The 23,768-nt window shown below is 40.1% G+C and overlaps 1 protein-coding gene across 2 annotated transcripts in view; it reads right to left on the reverse strand.

Annotated features, from left to right (window-relative positions):
• Positions 1 to 23,768, reverse strand: part of ABCD3 (ATP binding cassette subfamily D member 3) — a 63,997-nt gene that overhangs the window by 22,981 nt on the left and 17,248 nt on the right. For both annotated transcript variants that reach the window (XM_053249229.1, XM_053249230.1), the window contains exons 4-19: positions 21,610 to 21,698; positions 19,331 to 19,400; positions 17,840 to 17,937; positions 17,554 to 17,677; positions 16,494 to 16,550; positions 13,338 to 13,480; positions 12,761 to 12,830; positions 11,850 to 11,919; positions 11,467 to 11,564; positions 11,285 to 11,376; positions 7,839 to 7,927; positions 7,674 to 7,746; positions 6,884 to 6,947; positions 2,044 to 2,121; positions 1,889 to 1,954; positions 1,717 to 1,806 (exon numbers count right to left, since the gene is read on the reverse strand). In XM_053249229.1, the coding sequence (XP_053105204.1) occupies positions 1,717 to 1,806; positions 1,889 to 1,954; positions 2,044 to 2,121; positions 6,884 to 6,947; positions 7,674 to 7,746; positions 7,839 to 7,927; positions 11,285 to 11,376; positions 11,467 to 11,564; positions 11,850 to 11,919; positions 12,761 to 12,830; positions 13,338 to 13,480; positions 16,494 to 16,550; positions 17,554 to 17,677; positions 17,840 to 17,937; positions 19,331 to 19,400; positions 21,610 to 21,698 (1,371 nt within the window). The remainder of the gene's footprint in view (positions 1 to 1,716; positions 1,807 to 1,888; positions 1,955 to 2,043; positions 2,122 to 6,883; positions 6,948 to 7,673; positions 7,747 to 7,838; positions 7,928 to 11,284; positions 11,377 to 11,466; positions 11,565 to 11,849; positions 11,920 to 12,760; positions 12,831 to 13,337; positions 13,481 to 16,493; positions 16,551 to 17,553; positions 17,678 to 17,839; positions 17,938 to 19,330; positions 19,401 to 21,609; positions 21,699 to 23,768) is intronic.

A 23,768-nucleotide genomic window follows, 5' to 3' on the forward strand; every position in this document is an offset into this window, starting at 1 on the left:
GCCATTTTAAATGTTGGTTTTGTTTTGTTTTATGAGGTGTTCTTGTGCAAGAGCACCATTCTGACATTGCCATAAAAACACAAACCCGTTAAAAACTGAAGGATTGCCCAATTCACTTCAAATTCACTACAGAGACCTGCCAACCTGTACTTCACCTTCAGTTGAATTTCTGACCAGAAATTCAACTCTGACCTGACATCTAACACCCAGGGGCCCAAGAATCCAATATTTTCAAAATCTGATCAGATCAGATTGGATTAGGGTGTGATGAGATTTTTTGCATGTGCACAGCCCTAGTACTTATAGCAGCTTATAGGACCGAGGCCATAATCAAGCAGTCAGTTACACAACCTAAAGATGTCTGAAGCACATAGGTCAAAGATGGCAGACAGGTCTGACAGGCAGAGTGTGTGTGAACATGTGCTGAAATTACCACAGGATAAGACTTTTGTCATCATTATCTGTCTTCCAATATTTTGCAAGATATGATTTGTATATGGTTTCTTTCTTTTCTGTATATGATTTCTTTCTTCCCATCTTTCAATTGAACAATAAATATTCTTCTTTGTATTTGCAGTCTCTCTCTTCTCCATCCACATTAGAGCTGACTACAATTTCATCTCATGGATGTTTACTATATTGCAACTAATTGGGTGTATGAGCTGGCCTTAAGTTCAACTAAATTCACGAGAGAGTGAGAAAATCACATTCAAAGACATAACAGCAGCTTGAGGTGATGCAAGCACCTCCTTGCTGGCCACATGCCTTATGTGAGCCTGGTGCTGATTTTGCCCCAATCCCCATGTCACTGGCTTTGCCCCCAGCCACCCGATTCACCACTTCTGGTCCAGAAGCCCAGTGCTGATTGCTTCTTATCTTCTGCAGAGGCATGCAGCACTCTTCTCCAGCCATTGTGTAATGCTGCTAGTCTCTCTCTCTTTCTCTCCTCCAGCAAACTTATCCACTGTCTCCTCCATTTCAGGACAAAGCACACGTTTGTTGCTGGAAAGGAGCAACCAATCACTGTTGACACCCTCAGCCTGCCACTGGCCAGTGCTGCTGCTTGCTGTAGTAGGCAGTGAGCATTCAGCATTGGTAGTGGGGATCCTTTTTGCTGCCACAGCTGCACCTGGTGGCTGTCTCTCACCCACAGCAACAAACCAGGGTACTTTCTCTGCTTCCAAGACAAAGCACACAAGTTTGTTGGAGTAAAGAAAGTATGAGTGAGCGAGACTGGCAATATTATGCACCACCAATTGAAGAACAAAGTGCTGCACAGAAGAAGAAGAGAGGTGGAAATCAGCACTGGACTTCCAGTCCAGTAACAGTGAGTCAGGTGGCTGGGGACAAGACCAGCAAGGGAGAAAAGGTGCTGAGGCAGGGACAGATGGTGGCAGCAGGCACGTGAGGAGAAGTCTATGAGGGCAACGTAGGGGCCTTGCACCCACCACTTGTTGCCTCATGAGGGAGTTAGGCCGGCAGGCACACACACACTGAGTATACACAGATCTTATACTGAAGCAAAACCTTTAGGACAGCTGTCATGTTACTGAGATTTTTTATGACTATGTAGTTTTTGTATTTCTAAGTTTACAGTGAGCTGCACCTTTTATAGCAAAGCAAGAAAGACTATCTTTAAAAAGTGGTGTTGAAAGAAAGAAAGAAAGAAAGAAAGAAAGAAAGAAAGAAAGAAAGAAAGAAAGAAAAGTATTTCACCTGGTCAGAGATCCCTTTCCTTTTCTGGTCTTCTAGAGTATCTGGATAGATTACTTGGTCTCTGAGCGTTCCAAGGGTCATGTATGGTCTCTGAAATTAAATTGCAAGGGATAAGGACTATCTGAAATTTTGCAAAACAAAACAATTCTAGTTGCTATGGTAGTTTGCTTACCTGAGGAACATAAAACAACTTCCCTCTTTCAGGTTTAGTTAGACAACCACCAAACAGAGGCCACAACTGCAATACAAAAAGAAAAGCCATAAGATTCAGAAGGTACGATGTTGCTATCTTTCCAATTAAGAATTCTTAATCCTCTATATACTTACTTCACCAAGGACACGGAAGAGTGAACTCTTTCCACATCCATTTGGCCCACAAATCAGAACATTTGCACCAGATCGCACCTGGAATACAAATTATTTAAATATTTTGAAAACATAAATTTGAGACTGATAAACGTGTCTGTTCAGCCTGCATGTTGTCAAGCCTGAGCCACACATGTTGCTATTAGTTTAGTTTCCTTAACCTGTGAATATATAAGTTGACAAAGTTTCGTCAAATGTGAGTGTGTAAAAGGGTAATGTTCATATTGAGAAGTGTGAAGAAAAGCAAATGATTGGTGTAACTTGCCAATCACTCTTTAAACACAAAGCCATAAGGTTCCTTTAAACTAATAAGTTAAATTCCTGTCCTATATGCAAACTTTGCTCAGGTTCAAGACCTGTGATTTTGCTTATTTCTAGATCTTTATTGTTGTGATGTTCAATTAAGTACCCCAAATACAAAATACTGAAATAGAAATCTGAAAACGTAAGCAATTACAGAAAGCAATCAAGCCAAGGCTGCAATCCTAATCATAATTGCTTGGAAGTAAATCCCGCTAAGGATTGACTTCTAAGTAAACATGTTTAAGATCAAGGTGCAAGAAAGAAAGAAAGAAAGAAAGAAAAGAGGCCTATATGTTACAATAAATTTGTTTCACTTCCTGTCTTACCCCCTAATTTAGTACAGAATCAGATGATATTAGTAATGTTCTATATAAGTGAAAACATGGGATTCTCAAGTGATTATAAAATTTCATTTTACATTAGCCCCACAGTGACATCTAATGCATATAACATTAAGAGTTATCATTCTAATGCACACATACATGATCCCTGTAACTTCACTAGTATTACTGAAATGTACACATGCATGGAGTTCTCCACAACATTTATAGACAATCAAAGTAGCAATTAAAATATGCAGAGCTTTGCTAATAAGCTCATGAATTGGAACCTCAACTAAGGCTGTAGAAAATGAATTGACTGTATAGTCAATTTTATTTTACTAGAAAATGTTCTGGTGAAGAAATCCATATGTTATACCTACTTACGATAGACAATGGCTGATATCCAGACTACAAGTCACGCTGGTGGAAGAGTGTTTTCCATCATCCATAGGAGGATGGAGGATTTTCACTAGTTCTCTCCTTCCCTCTGAAGCTGCCTGTACCTCCCAAAAATATGTCCTTGAGGGTCCTTCAACCCTCAGGGACCATATTTTCAGAAGGCACAGGGGACTGCAGAGGGAAAGAGGGGATTGGCAAAATAAAATAATAATGCTATAGTCCCTGGACATTAGGTGGCAAGTGGGCAACAGGACTCAGGATCTTCAGTTGAGCAACCAGGGCTGAAGACAGCAAAGTTACTGGAAGAAACGTCGCTTAACTGAAAAAAATATACGAAAAATACCAACAAGGAAATAATGATCTGCTATTACAAGTCTAGTCCAACTAGAAGAGGTTATTTAAAAAGAATGTACCACATTTGGAAAGAGAAGCATCCAGATACAGAAATCACAGAACAAAGGCTAGCAGACCAGAGAAGATACATAATAAGAAATAAAGTATTCACAGGAGTTGAGCTGGAAGAACTGCAAAGAGCAACACAGGCTCAAGATATGGAAGAAGAATTACCACCAACTGAAGCAGTTGCTCAGGCGAAGGTGGAGGAGGTGTTGGAAATCGAGGATGCCACTGTTACTGAACTGTTTCAAAATCAAAACCAGGCAACCTCCCCTTTGCCTTCACCTCAAAAACCCAAATGCCGTTTAACAGAAAAGCAACAAGAACTAAAGCAAAAAATAACTGAACACATGAACCAAACAACCACCAGGGTTCGACTTCCAGCTCTAAAAACAGTTGCCAAAAAACAACTCGCTCAGGCATTAAAAGATGTCAATGCTGCACTTGCAGAGATAACAACCAAGAATTTCCAAGAAACAAACCAACTAATGTACAGTGCAGCAACAATAACAACACAAGAGCTCGGATATAAGATCAGTGGACCTGTAAAAAAAGAAAGCAGTACATCACCTAAATGGAAGATTAGATTAGAAAATAAGATCTCCAGGCTTAGATCAGATGCTAGTAAATTGAAAGATATGAAAGACAAGAAGCTGAAGAATGAAAACACCAAACAGTATCTGATCCAAAAATCCCACCTAGATTCAAGGAAAATTAGAGAAGTCCTGGAAATAATAAAGCAGCAAATAACAGCAGTGTCAAAGAAGATTAGCAGGTATGAAGCCAGAATTACACAACACAGGCAGAATCTCCAATTCCAGTTGAATCAGAGACGTTTCTACCAAAGCATAGAAGGAGAAACTGCAAGAAACCTAGAAACACCAAATAAAGAAGAAACAGTGCAATTCTGGGGGAAATTATGGGACAATCCAATAGATTATAATAAAAAAGCAGGCTGGATGAAAGAGGTCAAAAATGTAACCAACAAATGCAAGATCTAATAATAACACCAGAATTAATAAGTGAAAGAGCAAAGAAAATTAAAAATTGGACTGCTCCAGGCGACGATGAACTGTATGGCTTTTGGCTTAAACACCTAACAAGCCTTCATAAACAACTATCAAAACAGTTCAATCACATTTTGCAAGGAGGTGATATTGAACAATGGCTAACAACTGGGAAAACTTATCTCATCATGAAAGACCCAGCAAAAGGTGCAGTTCCAAGTAATTATAGACCGATCACCTGCCTGCCAACCGTGTTCAAATTATTAACTAGAATAATAGCAGATGAAGTCATGCAACACTTATTAACTAACAAACAGCTTCCAGTTGAACAGAAAGGAAATTGCTCGAACACCAGAGGCACAAAAGACCAGCTGCTGATTGACAAAATGATTTTAGAAAATTGCAAGAGAAGAAAAACCAATCTAAGTGTTGCATGGATTGACTACAAGAAAGCCTTCGATTCATTGCTTCACACATGGATACTAAAATGTTTAGAAGCAACTGGTGTCATCAAAAACATTCAGATATTTATAAAAAAAGCAATGAGCCTGTGGAGTACACAGTTAACAATCAATGGCAAGACACTTGGTTAGCATTAGAAGAGGCATTTTCCAAGGGGACTCACTATCCCCTCTGTTGTTTGTAATTGCCATGACCCCACTTTCACAAATACTAAACAAAACAGGCCTCAGATACCAAACATCTAAAACTTCAAGTAAAATCAACCATCTGCTGTACATGGACGATCTGAAGTTGTATAGAAAGTCCCAGTCAGAAATCGAATCACTACTAAGCACTGTCTGTATATTCAGTAGCAATATAGCAATGGAGTTTGGACTAGACAAGTGTGCTGCATTAATAATGAACAGAGGAAAAATAAGAAAAACAGAAGGAATAGAACTGCCCAATGGAAGCAAGATCAAGAACCTGGAAGAGAAAGAACATTACAAATACTTGGGCATTCTCCAGGCTGATAACATCGCACACACTGAAGTTAAAAGAAAAATTGGAAGTGAATACATCAGGAGAGTTAGAAAAATCCTCAAGTCCAAACTCAATGGCGGGAACACCATACAAGCCATAAACACCTGGGCTATACCAGTTATCAGATACACTGCAGGAATAATAGACTGGACCCAGGCAGAGCTAGAGACTCTGGATCGTAAGACCAGGAAAATCATGACTATCAATCATGCTCTGCACCCCCGCAGTGATGTCGATAGGCTATACCTCCCTCGCAGCTCAGGTGGAAGAGGAATGCTGCAAGTCCCTCAAACAGTAGAGGAGGAGAAAAGAGGCCTTGAAGAATATATCAAGGACAGTGAAGAAGATGCACTTCAAATGGTCAAGAACGCAAAACTATTCAACACCAATGAAACAAAGCAGGCCTACAAGAAAGAACAAGTCAAGAACCGAGCAGAAAAATTGAGAAATAAACCCCTGCATGGTCAATATTTGCACAATATAAGTGGAAAATCAGATATCACCAAGACCTGGCAATGGCTTAAGAATGGCAACTTGAAGAAAGAAACAGAGGGTTTAATACTGGCTGCGCAAGAACAGGCACTAAGAACAAATGCACTAAGAGCAAAAGTAGAAAAGTCCACAACAAACAGCAAGTGCCGCCTTTGTAAAGAAGCAGATGAAACAGTGGACCACCTAATCAGCTGTTGTAAAAAGATCGCACAGACTGACTACAAACAAAGGCACGACAAGGTAGCAGGGATGATACACTGGAACATCTGCAAAAAATACAAGCTACCTGTAGCCAAAAATTGGTGGGACCATAAAATTGAAAAAGTTGAAGAAAATGAAGATGTAAAAATATTATGGGACTTCCGACTACAAACAGACAAACATCTGCCACACAATACACCAGATATAACTGTAGTTGAGAAGAAAGAAAAACAAGTCAAAATAATCGACATAGCAATACCAGGGGATAGCAGAATAGAAGAAAAAGAAACAGAAAAAAATCACAAAATACAAAGATCTACAAATTGAAATTGAAAGGCTGTGGCAGAAAAAGACCAAAATAGTCCCAGTGGTAATTGGCACCCTGGGTGCAGTTCCAAAAGACCTTGAAGAGCACCTCAACACCATAGGGGCCACAGAAATCACCAGCAGCCAATTACAAAAAGCAGCTTTACTGGGAACAGCCTATATTCTGCGACGATACCTATAACAACTGACAATAAAGTTCTGGCATCCCAGGTCCTTGGGAAGGACTCAATGTCTGGATAAAACAAACCAGTCAATAACACCTGTCTGACTGTGTAAACAAGAAATAATAATAATAATAATATTCTCCACCATGTTAATTCTGGATGTTGGCCAATATTTCAAAATTAAACATTGCATTTCGTGTCATACCTCAAAGTTGAGGTCTCTAATCAACATGTCGCCATTTGGTGTTGCTAATGGAACATGATCAAACCTGCAATGAAAATGGACAATACCACCATCAACATTTCATCCCAGAATACCCTAGATCAGTGTTTCTCAATGTTTTTGGAGTCATGGACTGGTATATTCTTTGTGTGCAGTTTCCCGGACCAGCTGTTAGTAAAGGGGTCACCCCTTTCGCCCTCATCTCCAAGCACCTCCCCCCCAAAATTTGAGCCAGTGGGGGCCGCCACCGCCAGGAGCTCTCCAGGGCTCCTTTCCAGGTGGGCAGCCCTTGCAGCTGGATAACGTACATTTCGAGGAAGTGAAATGAATGTTATCCAGCAGTGAGTGCTGTCTGTCTATGATGTCATGTGCAAAGGGGGCAGGGCCCAGGATCCACAGAGCTGGGGCGAGCTCTTCGGAGCTCATTTCTAGACAGGCAGCACTCGCTACTGAATAACGTTCATTTCGCTTCCTCGAAATGAATCTTATCCAGCAGCAAGGTCTGCCTACTTAGAAATGAGCTCTGGAGAGCTCCCAGTGGCAGCTCCCAATTTTTTTTGGGGGGAGAGTGATTTTTATTCCTCATGGACCAGTACCCAACACCTCACGTTCTGCGGACTGGCAGTTGAGCAACACAGCTGTAGGTGACTAACAGCACAATCTGGACAAGCATGGATTCATTCCACCCTGTTTTAAACTTTCACTATAATATCCATGCCTGGGGTGGGGTGTTCAAGAGTCTAAGAAGAAAAAAGAGTGCTATTTTACATACTTGATAATATTATCTGCTATGACAACTTGTCCAGCACCAGGAATCAGGGGAAGTGCTTGCTCTGTTTCTGAATCTTCAATTTAAAGCAAACATATATAAGGATTAGTGGGTGAACAAGTGTGTAACATGACATGAGTCAAGTGTAAATATTAAGTGGTCAGTTACCCTTTTCTTGAGATAACATGGTACGCTGATATTTGCCACTGTTCAACTCCTTCAGTACTTGCATTAATTCTGTAATTCGAGCTGTGAAGCTAAAATTTAAAGAAAAAAAATTAGATTGAAAAGGAATTAAGTACTGATGTTGAAAGATTAGTATTGTAGAACAAGTTAATAAAAACTGCAAATTGCTAAAACTGAAAGCACAATACTACAAAGGAGTCAAATTCACATAGTTTGACTGACACAGGTTTTTAAATATTTTTTTCAAAAGGCAAACTGCCCTGAGCCACTTTGGGAAGGGCGGTATATAAATTGAATAAAATAAAATAAAAAAGTTAATTTAACTGCTAGACTGCTTTAGGCCAGTAATTGAAGCTACTGCACACTGAAGATATAACTTATCCTATATAATAAAAGGCTAAGTGAGTGGCCGTGGCCTTGGAACGTTGGGGATCTGCGTCCCTGCCTCCCTGGGCTGTTCTGGGCCTGCGCGAAGCGCAGGCCCAGAACAGCCCAAGGGAGACAGGACCACCGACACCAGGCGGCCATGCTGGCCGGTTCTATTGCTGCCGCATCTGTCCGCCTGGAGGAAAGGACACCGGGAAGGGAAAGACGGCGGGGGCGGGCAGCAATCGGGACGGCACTCTGGGCAGCACTCTGGGAGGCAGGGCCAAGGGGAAGACAGCGGTTGCGGGCGGCACTGATGGCGGCGGGGCCGGCACTCACCATCCGACCAGAAGCACAGAGGCAGCGACGGCGCACCCTACCCGGCCGCAGGGAGGCAATTCAGCGGGGAGGAAGGCGCGGGAGTTGGTCCTCTTGCCACCGCCTCCTCACCCTGGCCGGCGCCGGCGGTCGCAGCGGCACCTCTGCCTGGCTTCTTCCTATGCCTCCTTTTCCAGGTGGGGGGTTCCTCCAAAAAGGCTTTTCTGCTCCCAGCCTCCTCAATTTGTTTGCCAGCAGGTGAGAGAACAAGGAGGTAACTCTTTCCTCTTTGCACTTCTCTCACTCCAGCAAGGGCGAAGCTCAGTCAGGCTCTCTGCGCTGTTTCCCCCACTGGAGAGAAACACCAGCACTTTTTCTCCCCGCGAACCCAAGCCTCTCTCTACTACACTACAGCAAGCATATACCAGGCAAGGCTGGCTTGCTTAGTGTGTGTCTGTGTCACGTCGCCGCCCGCACCGCAGCTTGCAAAGGAGATGGGTGGTGGTGTGTGTAGAATACTTCCAGCCTGAGTCTGCAGTGTGCACATTTACTCGGAAGTAAGCCCTACCGATTTCAACAAGGCTTACTCCATAGTAAGTTATTGCATGCAGAAGACCCCAGGTTCAAGCCCTGGCAGCATCTCCAGGGAGGGCTGGGAAAGACTCCTGCCTGGAACTTTGGGGAGATGCTGCCAGTCAGTGTAGTAGGCAATAGTGAGGTTGATGAACGGATCAAGGGTCTCTGACTTGATATACAACTTCCTACACAGCCAATGTAAAGTAGACCATAGTTTCAAAGAGGTAACTGCAGAGGAAAGGAAAGAAAGGAAGAGAAAGAAATAAAAAAGAAACAAACAAAAAAAAAAGGGCAAGAGCAAAGGAAGAAGGAATAAAGGGGGGGGGGAACCTAGCGCCCGTTATTATAACGGGCTTAAAAATACTAGTAGAAGATATAATCAGAAAACAGTAAGGGCTTTGCATTTTCCATAAATGAGCCTCCAAGCTTTGTTCAAGTTTAGTAACAATACCCACAAGACCAGCAAAAAAAGGGTCTTGAACATAAAACTTGAATCACAGCACAACAAATACATTAACTATGAACATGAGATATATGAAAAATGATGTATAGTGAGAAAACTGTACTTTGGATCAATGAATCATGGAAGAATAGTAATAATGAATAATCAAATATGAGATAAAAATGCTAGTCAAAATATGAAATACAGTAAATGATATCTGACCTAGTAAAAAACATGCTACACAATACAATTCATAGTATATACACCAACATTACATAACACACAACAGAAACAGAAATGGGGCAAAGCTGATCTTGTGATAGCAAACATGCATTGTCCCCTTTGCTAAGCAGGGTCTACCCTGGTTTGCATTTGAGTAGAAGACTATATGTAGGGATGTGCACACAACTGCAGTGGGGTGGTTTGAGGGTGGCGGGGATGCCACTTTAAGAGCAGGGGCGGGTGCACTTACCCCTCCCAACACTCCCCCCGGCATCCTTTGTTTTGAAAGCTAATCGGGTGGCAGCATATCTCCCTGCTGCCCCATTGGGTAGATATGGCCAGAGGTCCCTGACGCGCCGGCGTGCATGCACGTTGTCCGCATGTGCAGGCGCGTCAGGGACTGTCGGCCATATCCAGCCAACGGGGCAGCACGCTGCCACCTCGATTAGTTTTCTAAGGACACGGGGGGGAGTGGCGGGAGGGGGAAGTGCACCCACCCCACTCTTAAAGCAGCACCCCCGCCGCCTTTGAACTGGTGGATCCACAAGTTTTTCAAACCGGTTCCATGCACATCCCTAACTACATGTGAGGACTGTAAGGTATTCCCCTTAGGGAATGGGGCCACTCAGAGAAGAGCATCTGCATTCTTGCATGCAAAAGATTCCAAGTTCCCTCCCTGGCATCTCCAAGAAAGGGCTGAGAGAGACTCCTGCCTGCAACCTTGAAGAAGCTGCTGCCAGTCTATGTAGACAACACTGAGCTGACTTGGTATAAGGCGGCTTCCTATGTTCTTGGACCTGGTGAATAACTATTTCAAAAAAACGTTATCAAGTGTCCAAATGTTAATCCCATGTTAATTCTTATAAAAGCAAGTGGTATCTTCAGTTTAAATAAAGAATCATGTTAAAAAACTATATCTTTTCTTCTGTAGCAATCTCTCTCATTAGAAATACTCAGATATTGTTAGATGTGAGTGTATAAGTTCTAATGCACAGTCATATGATACACGTTACCAGACTCTTGCAAGCTGACCCTCACTTCTGAAAAGTCTCCGAGATAGAATTTTTTAAACATGGCTTTTTATTTACTTTGATGATACCACTTGCTTTTGTAAGAATTAACATGGATGGGACTAACATTTGGACACTTGATAAAGTTTTTTGAAATAGTTATTCACTGGATTTCTGTGGTGTGTTACATAATGTGTTATGTAATGTCTGTTGTGTTGTGATTTGAGTTCAGTAACAATAGACATGTATTTCAGTATTTGTAAGTGATCACATTTACAACTGATAATCTTTTTTTTTGAAAGCTCATTTGATTAAGAGGAAAAAAGAAGCTAATCCCAGAATATTACAGCACTCAAAAAAGTATCAGCTCTGAAGAACTAGAGAATCTATTGGACACTGAAAACTACTGCAAGTGCAGGTTTTGGATGCTGACAATGACTATGACTGTAAGTTAGGGTTTATTTTGCAATAGGCAACAAATCAACCAACCTTACCCTGCCAATCGTGTCATTTCACGACCTGCCAGAACTATCCTGCCGAGAGCTTGAGACATTCTCAGTAACATTCTTCCACTCTGGTAGTAATCCTTAAAGTAACAAAATGCAAGGTTGCTCAGGAGTCTACTAAACATAAATGCCACCCATTCTATATTGGTCTCCTAGAAATCATTACTTACCTCCAGAAGTTCTGCATGGGTGCTTTTCTGATGGCGAGGATGAGAGAGATTCAAAAATGGACGGCTAACAACCAGATAACCAACTACAGTAGCAAGGTCTACAACATAAGGAAAGCATACTTAAGAGCTAGTACCAAATGTAAAATTACTAAGATTTTAAAGGTATGTTAACCTAACATTTAGGCAGCAATACCATGCAGCTCTGCTCTAAATTCTTTAACAGTCTCACACAGTAATCCCGGTGTTTATCAGTCCCACAGTTTCATTCCAGTTGTTAGAAGTTCACACAGTAAACACTGAGTGGAGAGTGGGGCTACCATGGCACTTCACAGCAGCATATTTTTATCACAAGGATCTAAGTCAGGAGAAGTGTGCACACTTACATTTGGCAATGATGGTATCTATAAAGCCCATAGTAAACCGAAACAAAATGAAGTTGTGCAAGTGCTCCACCTAACAAAATGAAAAAGTTGGTAATCATGACAATGCATTCTATTTATTTAACTAAATGGATCAGTAACTCCAAACAAGTCTGATTTCAATCACCCATGAACACATGTGTATGCACATTTTTGGGAACAGGAAACAATATGTTGCGCACTGCAGTGCACACAAGGGATATGCATATCAGAGGGTGACTCTCTACAGGCTATTTTTGGCTTTGAAGCCCACTTGTTCCCACTACAAAGCTGAAAATCTCAACTTCCATTTAATATGAACTTAAGACAGCACATGGAAAAGGTAACATGCTGGGTTATTTCCTATCATTATCTGCTAATAAAAATTTTCATTTGTGTAGTGGGGGAGGGAAAGGCATGAGTTCTTGTAGAGGGTGGGAGGGGATGCTGAGTTCCTTTGCTGCTGCTGCTTTTCCCCAATGTGTTTCTTCATAGACAGTCTCAGAGCCCAGCTGTTGGGGTGCAGGGAAGCAGAAAGGTTAATCACCCTGGCTTTCACCCAAACTTCTTTACTGTTGCTTAACAGTGATTTCAATCTGCCATCATGATGTGCAGTTCTGCCCTGATTCTGATATAATCTCCACATTACATTTCCCCCCTCCGCACACAGGATTACCCTAAATTCAAGACTACACTATGCACACGATAAATACAATTCTTGGGTTTTTTAAATATTCAATTCTCTTTTACACCTTGTAAAATTTGGGGGGTACAAATTACCCCATGTAGCAGCTGCCTCATAATGTCCATTCACCTCAGTTACCTTGGGTAGGCCACTAAATTAAACCAAGAAATTAAGAAGTACTATTACTCAAGTGCTTTTAATACTGACTTACCAGTTTGTGGAAGGCTTTGTGAATTGTCTGTTTTTCCCTTTGATTCCCATTATAAAAAGCAATTTCTTCACTATAAAAAAAGTTAGAATTAATGCATAGACTGATCTCTGACAAGTGACCAGAAATCAAGCCTGATTTAATACATGCAGCAAAATGAGGTGATATACTCTGGAAATGACTGAATGGACTATACCTACCACTCCAACAGTAGATATCTAAATGACTGCCTAGTTTTAAAAAGAACAAAACCAACAACACCACTATACAACACCCCCATACAAGTAGAAAACAAAAGCAAGAAAAGCTAGAACCTTTGCCCGTCATGCTAGTTTTTAACTACAACATACTGTTTCAAAGAAAGCTTTAGAGAAAATAGGTGCACATGCAAATCCTGTGCATTCGCAATCTCAGAATTGTGACTATGAATTTCTATTCAGCAAATTGCAACTACATTTTTCTTCAGCAAAGACTCATGGCATTTTAAAAAAATGAACACACACTGAAGTGATATTCTCTCTCCTGCAATAGCAACATTTCATTTTTATGCACAACAGTTTGCCTTCATACAAACTCATACCTATTTGTAATGAGCCTTGAATTGACATATCGGTATTCTCCTTCATATTTTTGCTCTGTGATTGTCATCTTGCCAATGGGTCGTCTTAAGCGTGTAAGGAAAAAGCCTGAAATAATCAAGTAGGCCATCATAGAAGCAGGACCCTATAAACATTTTGGAAATAAAATAAAGTGAGAACACCAGGACAAACATCTTAGCAACATCAATATTAAAAGCATGTGTATATTTGCTGAAGTGCGTTTATTTTAAAGAAAGTAGGATGCTTCAGTTTTTTCATTTAGGTAGCTGTTTACAGGTGGATGGTAGCACACTGCACCAAAAGATCAAATCACCACAAATATACATTTTCATAAGCTCAATTTAATGAATTTTACCATTCTTAATAGTATAACTATTTCTTAATACACCAATATTTACCTACCCTGGCTGCAAGCCAAATCTCATATGAACATTGCTTTGTGAACTTTTTCTATAGAAGTAGAATAATAATTCTCCACCTTGCAGCAACAGGGCAGCATGGAATCACTCCATGCACACCAGAGCTGCTGGATGGGGACAAATGTATTTTGCTAAGTTGATACCATTGTCCCATCATAAAAAAGCAAACATAGATTTGAGCTGAAAGATGTCAAATGTCAAATTATAAGACGACATTTGTAAATGTGACCATTTCAAGATTTAACCAATTTCCCAATAAGGTTTGCCAACAGATTTAGAGAGCCTATGTCCACTTCTTTCCTTTGAAGCCAACGACTAGGCACAACTGTTTGCAGGATTGTAGCCAAGATTTTTTTAATCCTTATCCAAAGCTCAGTCAAGTATTCTCATTCAATGTTCTTGAGTTCTTTCATTTGAGAAACATCACTTGCAAGTTTAACAAAAAAAGAAACCAAAAAAACCTCACCCAGAATTCTTGTGTATATTTCTCCCGTAAAGGAGACCTTGCATAGGAATGTTTTACACATGGTTATTATTACTGCTGCCCCCATATATCCTAACCACCTTAATCTTCTTGAGGAAAACAAACACTGCACAAACATTTCCCAGAGAGTTGTATATTAGTGAATGGAGCAATGTACACAGGGTTAGCTGCAGTAAGCTCTGGGAAGATATAGTGAAATTATTAAATTACTCAGATATTTACTGCAGTTCACTATTAGCTCATGATTCAGGAAAAAACTGCAATCTTGAGCTCCAGTTATCTGAAATACTACCATATTTACCTGAATTCAAGACTAGGGTTTTTCCAAGTTATTTCTTATTAGAAATGGTTGGAGGAGGGGGGCATCAAATTCTAAGTCCTCTTCCTTTTGGGTAAGTACGCATCTAAAGAAGCTGCATCTAACCTCTTTTTTTTTTTTTTTTAAGGGAGTTATCTTACATTCAGAGTTGCCTTCTATTCAGGTCAATACAGTAGATTTTTTTTAACGATGCCAAAAAGTTCATTCAGATGCAGAACCTTAGCTTGAGCTTCACTGACTGGCAGCTGGGAAGGAGGGGTATCAACCCTGTTATGGTACTACAATGGGAGCAAGAAAGCCGAATTCTAGAATATTGTATCCTCGATACTAGAAGAGTCTAACCATATGACATTTAAAATCGATCAGCTGAAATTCACTCCAGCACATAGCCAGCCAAGTCACACATGGAAAAGAAGACAGGCATGCAGAAGATTCTCCTTCACATGCTCAAACCAACCTCAGACCAGAGGTGGAAGGATTTCAAGAGTGCTTCTATAGAACTGAAGCTAAAAAACTGACAAACTCTTAGGATTACATCTTAGAGCCACCCAAAAATGGAACCTACTGAAAATTCAACAGCTTCTCTGTGATGCAGTTACCTTTCAAGAGAACATATTAAATAAATACCTCATGGTGTACAAGGGTGACATGAACATCCATATTTTTATAGAACTAATCTACAGCTTCAAATCTCTCTCTCTCTCGCTACCAACTGCCACTGCTAAGGCCAGAGGGAGGGAAATCAATAGCCAGGCATTGCTTCACTGTACTGAGAACCATTCCCTAAGCAGCACTGCGTCTCTCATTAGAATTCCTATCTGTATTAGATTTTAAGCATTGCTAGTGTCTTTAAGCCAGTTTGTGGCAACAGCTCCAGTCGTCCTATCAATCACCTTTTAAAGCCCAAGGAACCACCTCCAGGTGGGACTCCTAACGGAGGGGCTTTAGAATGGAGCAGAGAGTGGCAGTTAAACTGACTTTTTGTAAGCTCAGAGTGGTAGATAGGGACGAACAGGGCTAGAGAGGGACAGAACAGATAGGGTCTGTTCTGGGACTGGTGGGATTCCAGGGAGGGGCTGGGTAGGACAAGAACTATGTCTAAAGGTGATAGGTGATCCAACTGTGGCTGCTTTTGTCATATTATTTATCCATCTGTACATATACACTGTGTAGAATATCTGCCAATGGATGAAATCTGTGCCACAAATCTTACATAGTACAATATATACACTGCAGCCAAGCCTGGTTATTATTGTTATAGAAACCATTATGAGTGTGGAGCCCTGCTTTGGCAGAGAGAAACCTTTAAGTCGTTTGTACATAAACTTGTTTTTATTTTATTTAAAAGTTCATCCTGTGCCCAGTGCATTATACTTTCTTCCCACGCAGCCCTCAGCTACAATACCAGGAGAGTAAATCCCACACAGAAAGAGTCTGGTGGCGGCAGAAAAGATTAGATTAATAAGAAGTTGAATTAAATACATATTTCTCAGTAATGGTGGTCCACATAAATATAAGGTTGTTAACCTCTCTAGTTTGGGGTACAGACCCATCCCCCCCAGCAGTGGCCCAGGCTGCCGAGTAGGATGCTGCTCGCCACATGGTTCTTGGCTAAAAAGTAGGATAAAAATCCAAAAAAATCAATAAAATGTGAACTTTCATTATTTTTCTAGGTATTGTCATAGATACCAGCAATAAACTCTTAAGAGAAAGTCCTACAATTCTTGGTCTTCTGCTGAACTCTTCAGCACATGTTTTTACAAAAATGTCAGCAGTTCCTCAGTTCCAAGTATTTCTGTCTATAAAAAGCTCTTTATAAAATGTTCCTCATATTTTAGACCGTGTGGGTCCATATTCTAAATAATAAATAAATAAATAAATAAATTATAGTACATAAATAAAAATAGGATTTTACCTGAGCACCTATTGCACTTGTTAGCTTGAAGATATACAGAACGATGTCCAAAAATGGCTGTAAAAGAAGGTTTGATATTAGATAGCATGGAACAGAAAAACAGATAGGAGCATGCAGGAAAACATACAAAGGATACATTTTTCTCAGCAATCTGCTATGTACTACCATGAAACAGTCCAATGCAGCACTACAATACAGGAATTACATTAATTCTGTTTGTCAGTGTGCTGTAGTGGTTAGAGATCAGACTAGGATTCGGGGAGACTCAGGTTCGAATCCCCACTCTGCCATGAAACTCACTGACTAGATAACTTTGGGATAATCACACTCTCTCTCAGCTTAAGCTAGTTTACAGGGTTGTGGTAAGGATAATGGTGGGGGGAGAACCATGTATGCTGCCCTGGGTTCCTGCCTCAGAAGGGCAGAATAAAAATGCAATAATAAAATAACTGTATGCAATCAGATATTTCAGTCCTAGCAAAAAACTAATTTTCAAGTGAAAAATGAACCAAAGGCAATGATTTGTATCATCCTATCTAATCAACTTTTATTTACATCTTAAATTTACATTTACATATGTGACACAATGGAAGAAAAGCCCTGCCCTCTGCAAATGTATTCTGTTGTCAGGCTTTTCCTGGTAACCTTTCCCTGGGAATTATTTACATCAGGCCTGCTGCAGCTTTAAGAACCACCAGCAGTCACAGCCAGAAACCAGATTTTGTTTGTTTTATAAACTGTATGCAAACTACATACAGGGGTGGTGGTGGATAATATGTATAGGGGGGTCATCTTGAATTCAGAGTCCTCTTTCATCTGGATAAATACAGGAATAATCTGTATTTAACCTCTATTTTTAAGGCTCTATCTTTCAAGGCATCGTCTAATGTTCAGAGTTGTCTTCAGTTTGGGTAAATAGAGTACAAACAATTATGCTAACATTTATTCAAAGCTATTAATACACTAAGATCTTACAACTATTTCAACCATGTTTAACCATTCTAGTTATGAAACTTCTAAAATAATGAAGTTATTTTAAAAAGACAGGCACAGAACTTACCTTGCTGAGGTTTGAATATAGGTCTACAACACTATTACAAAATTTTTCTACATCTTGTGTAAGCAGCTGATCAGGATTACCTATTCTGTTGTCCAAATTTCCCATTTTGTAGTATGTGTAAGTCCTAAAAATGTCAGGAAACCCACAGTTTAGACAAACTGGTATTTTAATTTAATTATCCATTTAAAAACATGTCTTTAAAAAAACTCAGCACAAGGCTTATAGCTTGTTGCAGTTTAGTTTTGTGAAACAGTAGACAAACACTGAAAAACATTAATCCACTTACTGAAGATATTGCTCATAAAGGTACTTGGTGAGTCGTACACGGAAACACAACTTAAGTTCATTTAGCCCATACTTCAAAAAGTTATTCACAAGGGAAATCTACAAACAATAGCAATACAGTAAGACATGAATCAAAACAGCTAAATAGAAAATAGAAACTTTATCTGCATCAATAAAAGTGCAAAATCTAAGCTGCATAAAAATCACTACCTTAATTTAGGTCAAATTGCACATTAAAGTGCAAAATAGGGCCACTGCCTGATTAAAGAAATCTTATTCAATTAATTAGATTCAATCTGCAAATATGAAGAAAAATATTTCTAAAGAAAAATCTGCTTTCAATTATGCACGCATATTTTGTAGGAGGCACTCCTCTTTTCTCACACACAGGAAAGAATTTCTCCTAAGATGACACTTGCCATATGATGTTTTTATTATCTGTATTACCAATAATTAAAATACAAATCTACTGACCAGTTAGTCAGGGACAACTTTGTAGCCTATCAAGATTTTTTCCTAAGGCTGCAATTCTAAACAAAATATTTCTAAAGTTGCAATCTTTACCCCTGCTAATTGGGCAAAGAAGCCCATTTCAAAGTGGAGGAGTAGTAGTTGTACATACAGTACTAATTTTAAATTTCAAAAGGCTACAAAGATATTATTTAAATCACTGAATTTAACTGGTCAAGTTCTCATCCAATACAAACAAAATCAATTCAAGTGCTCAAGTTTGTCTCTGCTTTTGCTACACTGAAGTCAGAGCACTTTACACCAAGTATGTCCTTTTAAAAAAAACATAAAAGATATGTAAAAAAATAAGCAGCCACACCCAAACCCAAAAAACTTTACCCATCTAATATTGGATTCAGAGCCTAACAAAATAATCTTTTTTTAAAAGAGATGCATCGAGTCCAATTGGATGTAAGAAATATGAAATTGTAGGAAGAGTTTAAGTACAAGAGCATAACTATATACAGGGATAGTATCTTTGGTCTGTAGTTATTTCATTTCACAAACTCTCAATAGCTTATTCATACACTTTCCCCTTCAACTCAAAACCTCCTGGATATATGAATTTTTTAACTAAGTTGATAATTAAAAACTGATTATCATAACTGCTGTCTGTATAAAATAGTTATGTTCTTAAGAAAGAATTGACCATGTTGGTATCATTTATACCCCCAATACATTGAATGTAGAATATTTCATTATCCCTCCATTGGACTCTACCAGAGCAAAAGACAAAGAACACCACAGAGCAATCAATTCTTATTGTGTAGAAAATATATGAAGTGGCACATATTAGGAAAATAATCTTTCATATTTCTTACACACTTTTGGAGTCAGTTGCAGTCCTGAAAGTATATAATGGTTTTTTAAAAAATGCATCATTGTTTGTTTTTTAAACTCACTTTGGAACTCATTTGAAAAGTTGGAATCTGTATTTTCAGTCACATTTACCAAACAGATGCAAACAAAAAGCACCACTTACAGCAGGCATGGCAGCGATGAAGTTGAACAAGTACCTCTTGAAATCTTTTCTGCTGCGACCAATGATAGCACTGCAAACCACCACATGCAAAATGTTAGTGGCAAAGAGAAGCAAGACCTATCCTGCAATGTTTCCCCAAATGATGGCAGGTGAAGAGCAGTTTCAGATGAACACAGGAAAAGAGTATCAACAAAGAAAGCAGCAGGACCCTAGTTCCCTCATAAAAGGCATTACAGCTGTGGTTCCCCATCAGTTGACAAAGCAGCAGGAAGTTTACTGAAACCCACCCATCTTCTCCGTGTTCTCACTGCAGACCTAATATCGCTAACTGTAGAGGCTGTTAGCATTTGGACAGCTACAGGCCAACATGATGTACACTCCAAGGTGGCTTTTTCTGACCCACCGGGGTTGTTGTGTATGTTGTGTAGCCCCAGTAGTGTTGCAGAGATGGACAGCTGCACAACTACTTAAAACAGCACGTGAGCATCGTGCTGTAGCTAATCCGTCCCTTTTAAAACCAAGTTAGTAAACAATATTTGCACTGCAACCTAGTCAAAAGGTTTTCTTTGAAATAGGTGAAAACCAAGAGTAAAGGCCACCAACACCATTCAATACAACTTGTAAAAACATACATTCTGAAGCAATTAAGATGAAAATGAAAAAGCTGTAAGAGCACTGTAGTCTGCACAATTTAGTTGAAATTGTTCAAACTAAATCATTGAAAGGCAAATTGCTTCAGTTATGTATCAGTTATAAGCATAAATATATTAGATGCATGCTGATATGTACAATATTTGTTTACCAGTGGAATGGAAACAACAAATTTAAGAAAATAATTCTTGAATAGCGACAGATCCCTGCTTACGATCGCACTGCAAGAGAAAAATTATACATAATTTAACAGCTCAGCTACTGAGTTTGTACAGTGAACTAACTATGTAACTGTACAGCACATACGTGCAGAAACTGGTTCACATCCCGACTATTGAAGCACATGCATAAAGAGGGTCTGCAGGGACACAACTGTGGCCCACGTGCAACTCCCCAAGTTTCTCTACATGTGCTCTGACCTGCAAGTGGGTGAAAAATCCCCATTCTGCCCATGCTCCAAAAGCAATCTGAAAGAGAGGAAGCATGTCACTGACCCTCAGCGACATGTTCCTGATTGCTTCCTTAGTACAGGCAGAGCAGGGACATTTCACCTGCTTTCACAACTGAGGTACTGGGGGAGTTGCACATGGGACCCAGGCATGTCCCCTCTTTACTCGTGCACTTCAGTAGGCAGCCTGTGAGCCACTATTTTTGTAGAAGTGTGACAGTTGACTTTAGCAGAGAACATAACTGTAAGATAGGAAAAACAACACCCACTTGTGTTCTGTATGCTATGTTGTGTTTACATATGAACTTTAAATATTGCACACATATCAAAAACAAGGATCCAAAATGGTGAGCTAAAAAACCAAAAATTTAGATGTTGAAATCCCTTGTAGAGGAGCCTACCCTGATTTCAGCTTACTGTGGGGGCCACCAGACTCGCAAACCTGGTTTTAAAATCGTGAGTAGGCGCGGCTCCGTGCCATGGCTACTCACGAGTAGACCCCTGGAGGAGAGGTGAAAAGCCGCCTCCTGGCTCCAGGGGTCTCTCCAGTATGCCCTGCGTCCTCACGCAGGGCATACTGGAGCTTCCGGGGGCCACTTGGCCACCGATCCTCCCAGCCCCCACTGGCTCTGTCACAGAGCCGACAGTCATGTGGGCGGCCGATCCGGCCACCCAGGGCTCCCACCCTGCTTGTCTGTGGGGAGAATGGGCTTAGCCCGCTCTCCCTGTTTACCTTCCCAAACTGGGTCTCACTGATCATGAGACCCGGCTCAATTTTTGGGAAAAGCAGCATATACATGCTTTTAAGAATATGAATAAATTATAGCTACATTGGCTTGTAACCTAAAAACACAGCATGCATAAAGAGGTTCCTGCACCTCGCCCTTCCCCACAGCAGCCCCTACGATCCTCAGAGATCAACTCCCAAGGAGGAGGGCCTCCAAAGCAAGTTGGCATGTAGCACAAGGGGGCTACTGTGGAATGGAGATTGGCCATAATCCCCCCCGCCCCCCAATTGCACAATGGCAGTGCTTTCTGTTCAGGCAAAACTGAGATAGAACCCATTGTCTTTTACAACTATACCAAATATCATCTATTTGTGTGCAACCTCTCTATCTACTGCAACTGTATCATTTGATAAAATATGACACATGTCAATGGTCAAATAAGTTACACTGACCTTTCAATAACTGTTCCATTCTGAATCATCCAAATGTCACAGTATGTGCGAAGTATCAGCATAATGGCAATAAGTATCAAATAACCTGTCTAGTACAAGTGAAGCAAGAAGACAGTGTTTAGAGTTTACTATCCATTAAAAACTTTTTTTTTATTTACAGAAAATTTAAGCATCTTCCTAAAGCATAAAGGCAAGGCACAAAGCTAATTTCTACTAATTTTCAATGAAGTTTACAACCTAATCTTCCCCATGCCTAAAGCACTCGCTTATGCTGTTTCAACTGCAATCATATCCTGACTGATCAAGTGGGGCAATAGCAGAAAACTGTGCCTCACTTGCCCTGGAAAATCTGTCAGTACTCTAATTAGCATCTGCACAATTTTACATCAACTAGGGGGACAGGAATGTACCAAGGCCCATCAGGATGGCATACTTCAAGCCTGGCTCTCTCCCTCAAGGAGGAACAGTTGGGTAGAGTGAGATATTTTTTTTTAGATAGACGCATAGATCTATCAGACACACACACACACACAAAATTTAAGTGTATACTATCACTTCTGTATTGCTTTTCAGTATGGACACAAAGCAAAACACACACAAACCTAAAACACAACATGGTTACGGTCACCTCAGCAGCAACCAGGTAAGATTAATACACTTTGCATGGAACCGCCTTTGAAGAATGTTTAGGAATTTCCATCTTTGAAGAATGTTTAGGAGTTGTAACACATATTCTTTATATAGAACATGTACAATATTGGATCATCTCCAATTCAAAGTGCTGGTGTTGATCTTTAATGCCCTAAATGGCTACACAGGATATCTAAAGAACTACCTCCTCCAAAACCATGAACTAGATGATAATGAACTAGAGTGAGATGATAATACAGTCATATAGATTTACAACTTGTTGGAAAGCATACACAAAGAATCAATGGTTCCTCAAACTGGAGAGAAGTTTCAAGTGGGATACTGGGTCCGGTACTCTTCAGCATTTTTATCACCTGAATCAATTCCTGAATCAATGACTTAACTGAGGAGTTGGAGGGGAATCTTCATCAAATTTTCAGATAACACAAAACTAGGAGGGACAGCTAATACCTCAGAAGACAAGGATAAAATTAAAACTGACTTGACAGAAAGGAAGATTGATTGAACTAACAACATGAAATTCAGCAGAAACAAATGTAAAGTTATGTACTGAAGCAAAAATATAAAATAAAATAAAATAAAATAAATAGGTATAGAATGGGGGGTGCCTGGCTTGATGGTATTACATGTGAAAAGAATCTTGAGACTGCTGTCACTCAGAAGTTCAGTATGAGTTGGCAGTGTGATGCAGCTGCAAAAAAATGCTAATGGGATTTTAGTTTGAATTAATTGAACTATAGTACCAATTACTTTTGGAGTTGGTGGACTCCCTACTGGAGGACTGCAGGCAGCAGCTGGACAGTTATCTGCTGGAGAAGCTTTCGCTCTGGATTTCCTGCATCAAGTAGTAGGCTGCACTACATTACCGACCAACTCTATGATTTACACAGGCCCTTATCTGCCTTCCTGGTCATTTAAGGCGAGGTAGGGATATCCTGGGCCCATTCAGTGCGTGCATCCAGATTCTGGACTTCTTTCCCAGGAAGTATATTTGACTTCATCCCTCCTTGGTTTACAGCATACCATGAAGATAAATGGGGCAGCATACAGAGTTGTTAGTCATGATTATTTTAGTCCCATTAATTTCAACTTTACCAACTTAGTCTGGATGCAGCTCACTGCTCTTTCAGAGACCATTTAGAAGCATAGTAAATTGAGAAATCCTTGATTATGCTTGTTTTTGTTCACTGAATTTTTTAAGGGTTAAAGTGATTTTAAGTACTACGGAAGATGGTTATAACGTGATACTTACTGCATGTCTAAGTAACGGGAAAGCAAGATATAAATGTTTTAAAAACATTTGAAGTTTAATATACACTGATGTTAATGTAGGAGCAGACTACTGCCATTTGAAAAGATGTAAACAAAATACCTACTTTGGGACTCAGAAAAAACATCTTTTAACAAATAGGCATGAAATGATTTATTGCCAACAAGATTAAACAAATAGGTGAAAAGACATTTTTAACTTTGGTTAGAGAGGAGGCTAGACTCTAGGAAAACCTAGA

Source organism: Hemicordylus capensis, chromosome 4, assembly GCF_027244095.1.
Source record: "Hemicordylus capensis ecotype Gifberg chromosome 4, rHemCap1.1.pri, whole genome shotgun sequence".
Classification (NCBI taxonomy): Eukaryota; Metazoa; Chordata; class Lepidosauria; order Squamata; family Cordylidae; genus Hemicordylus; species Hemicordylus capensis.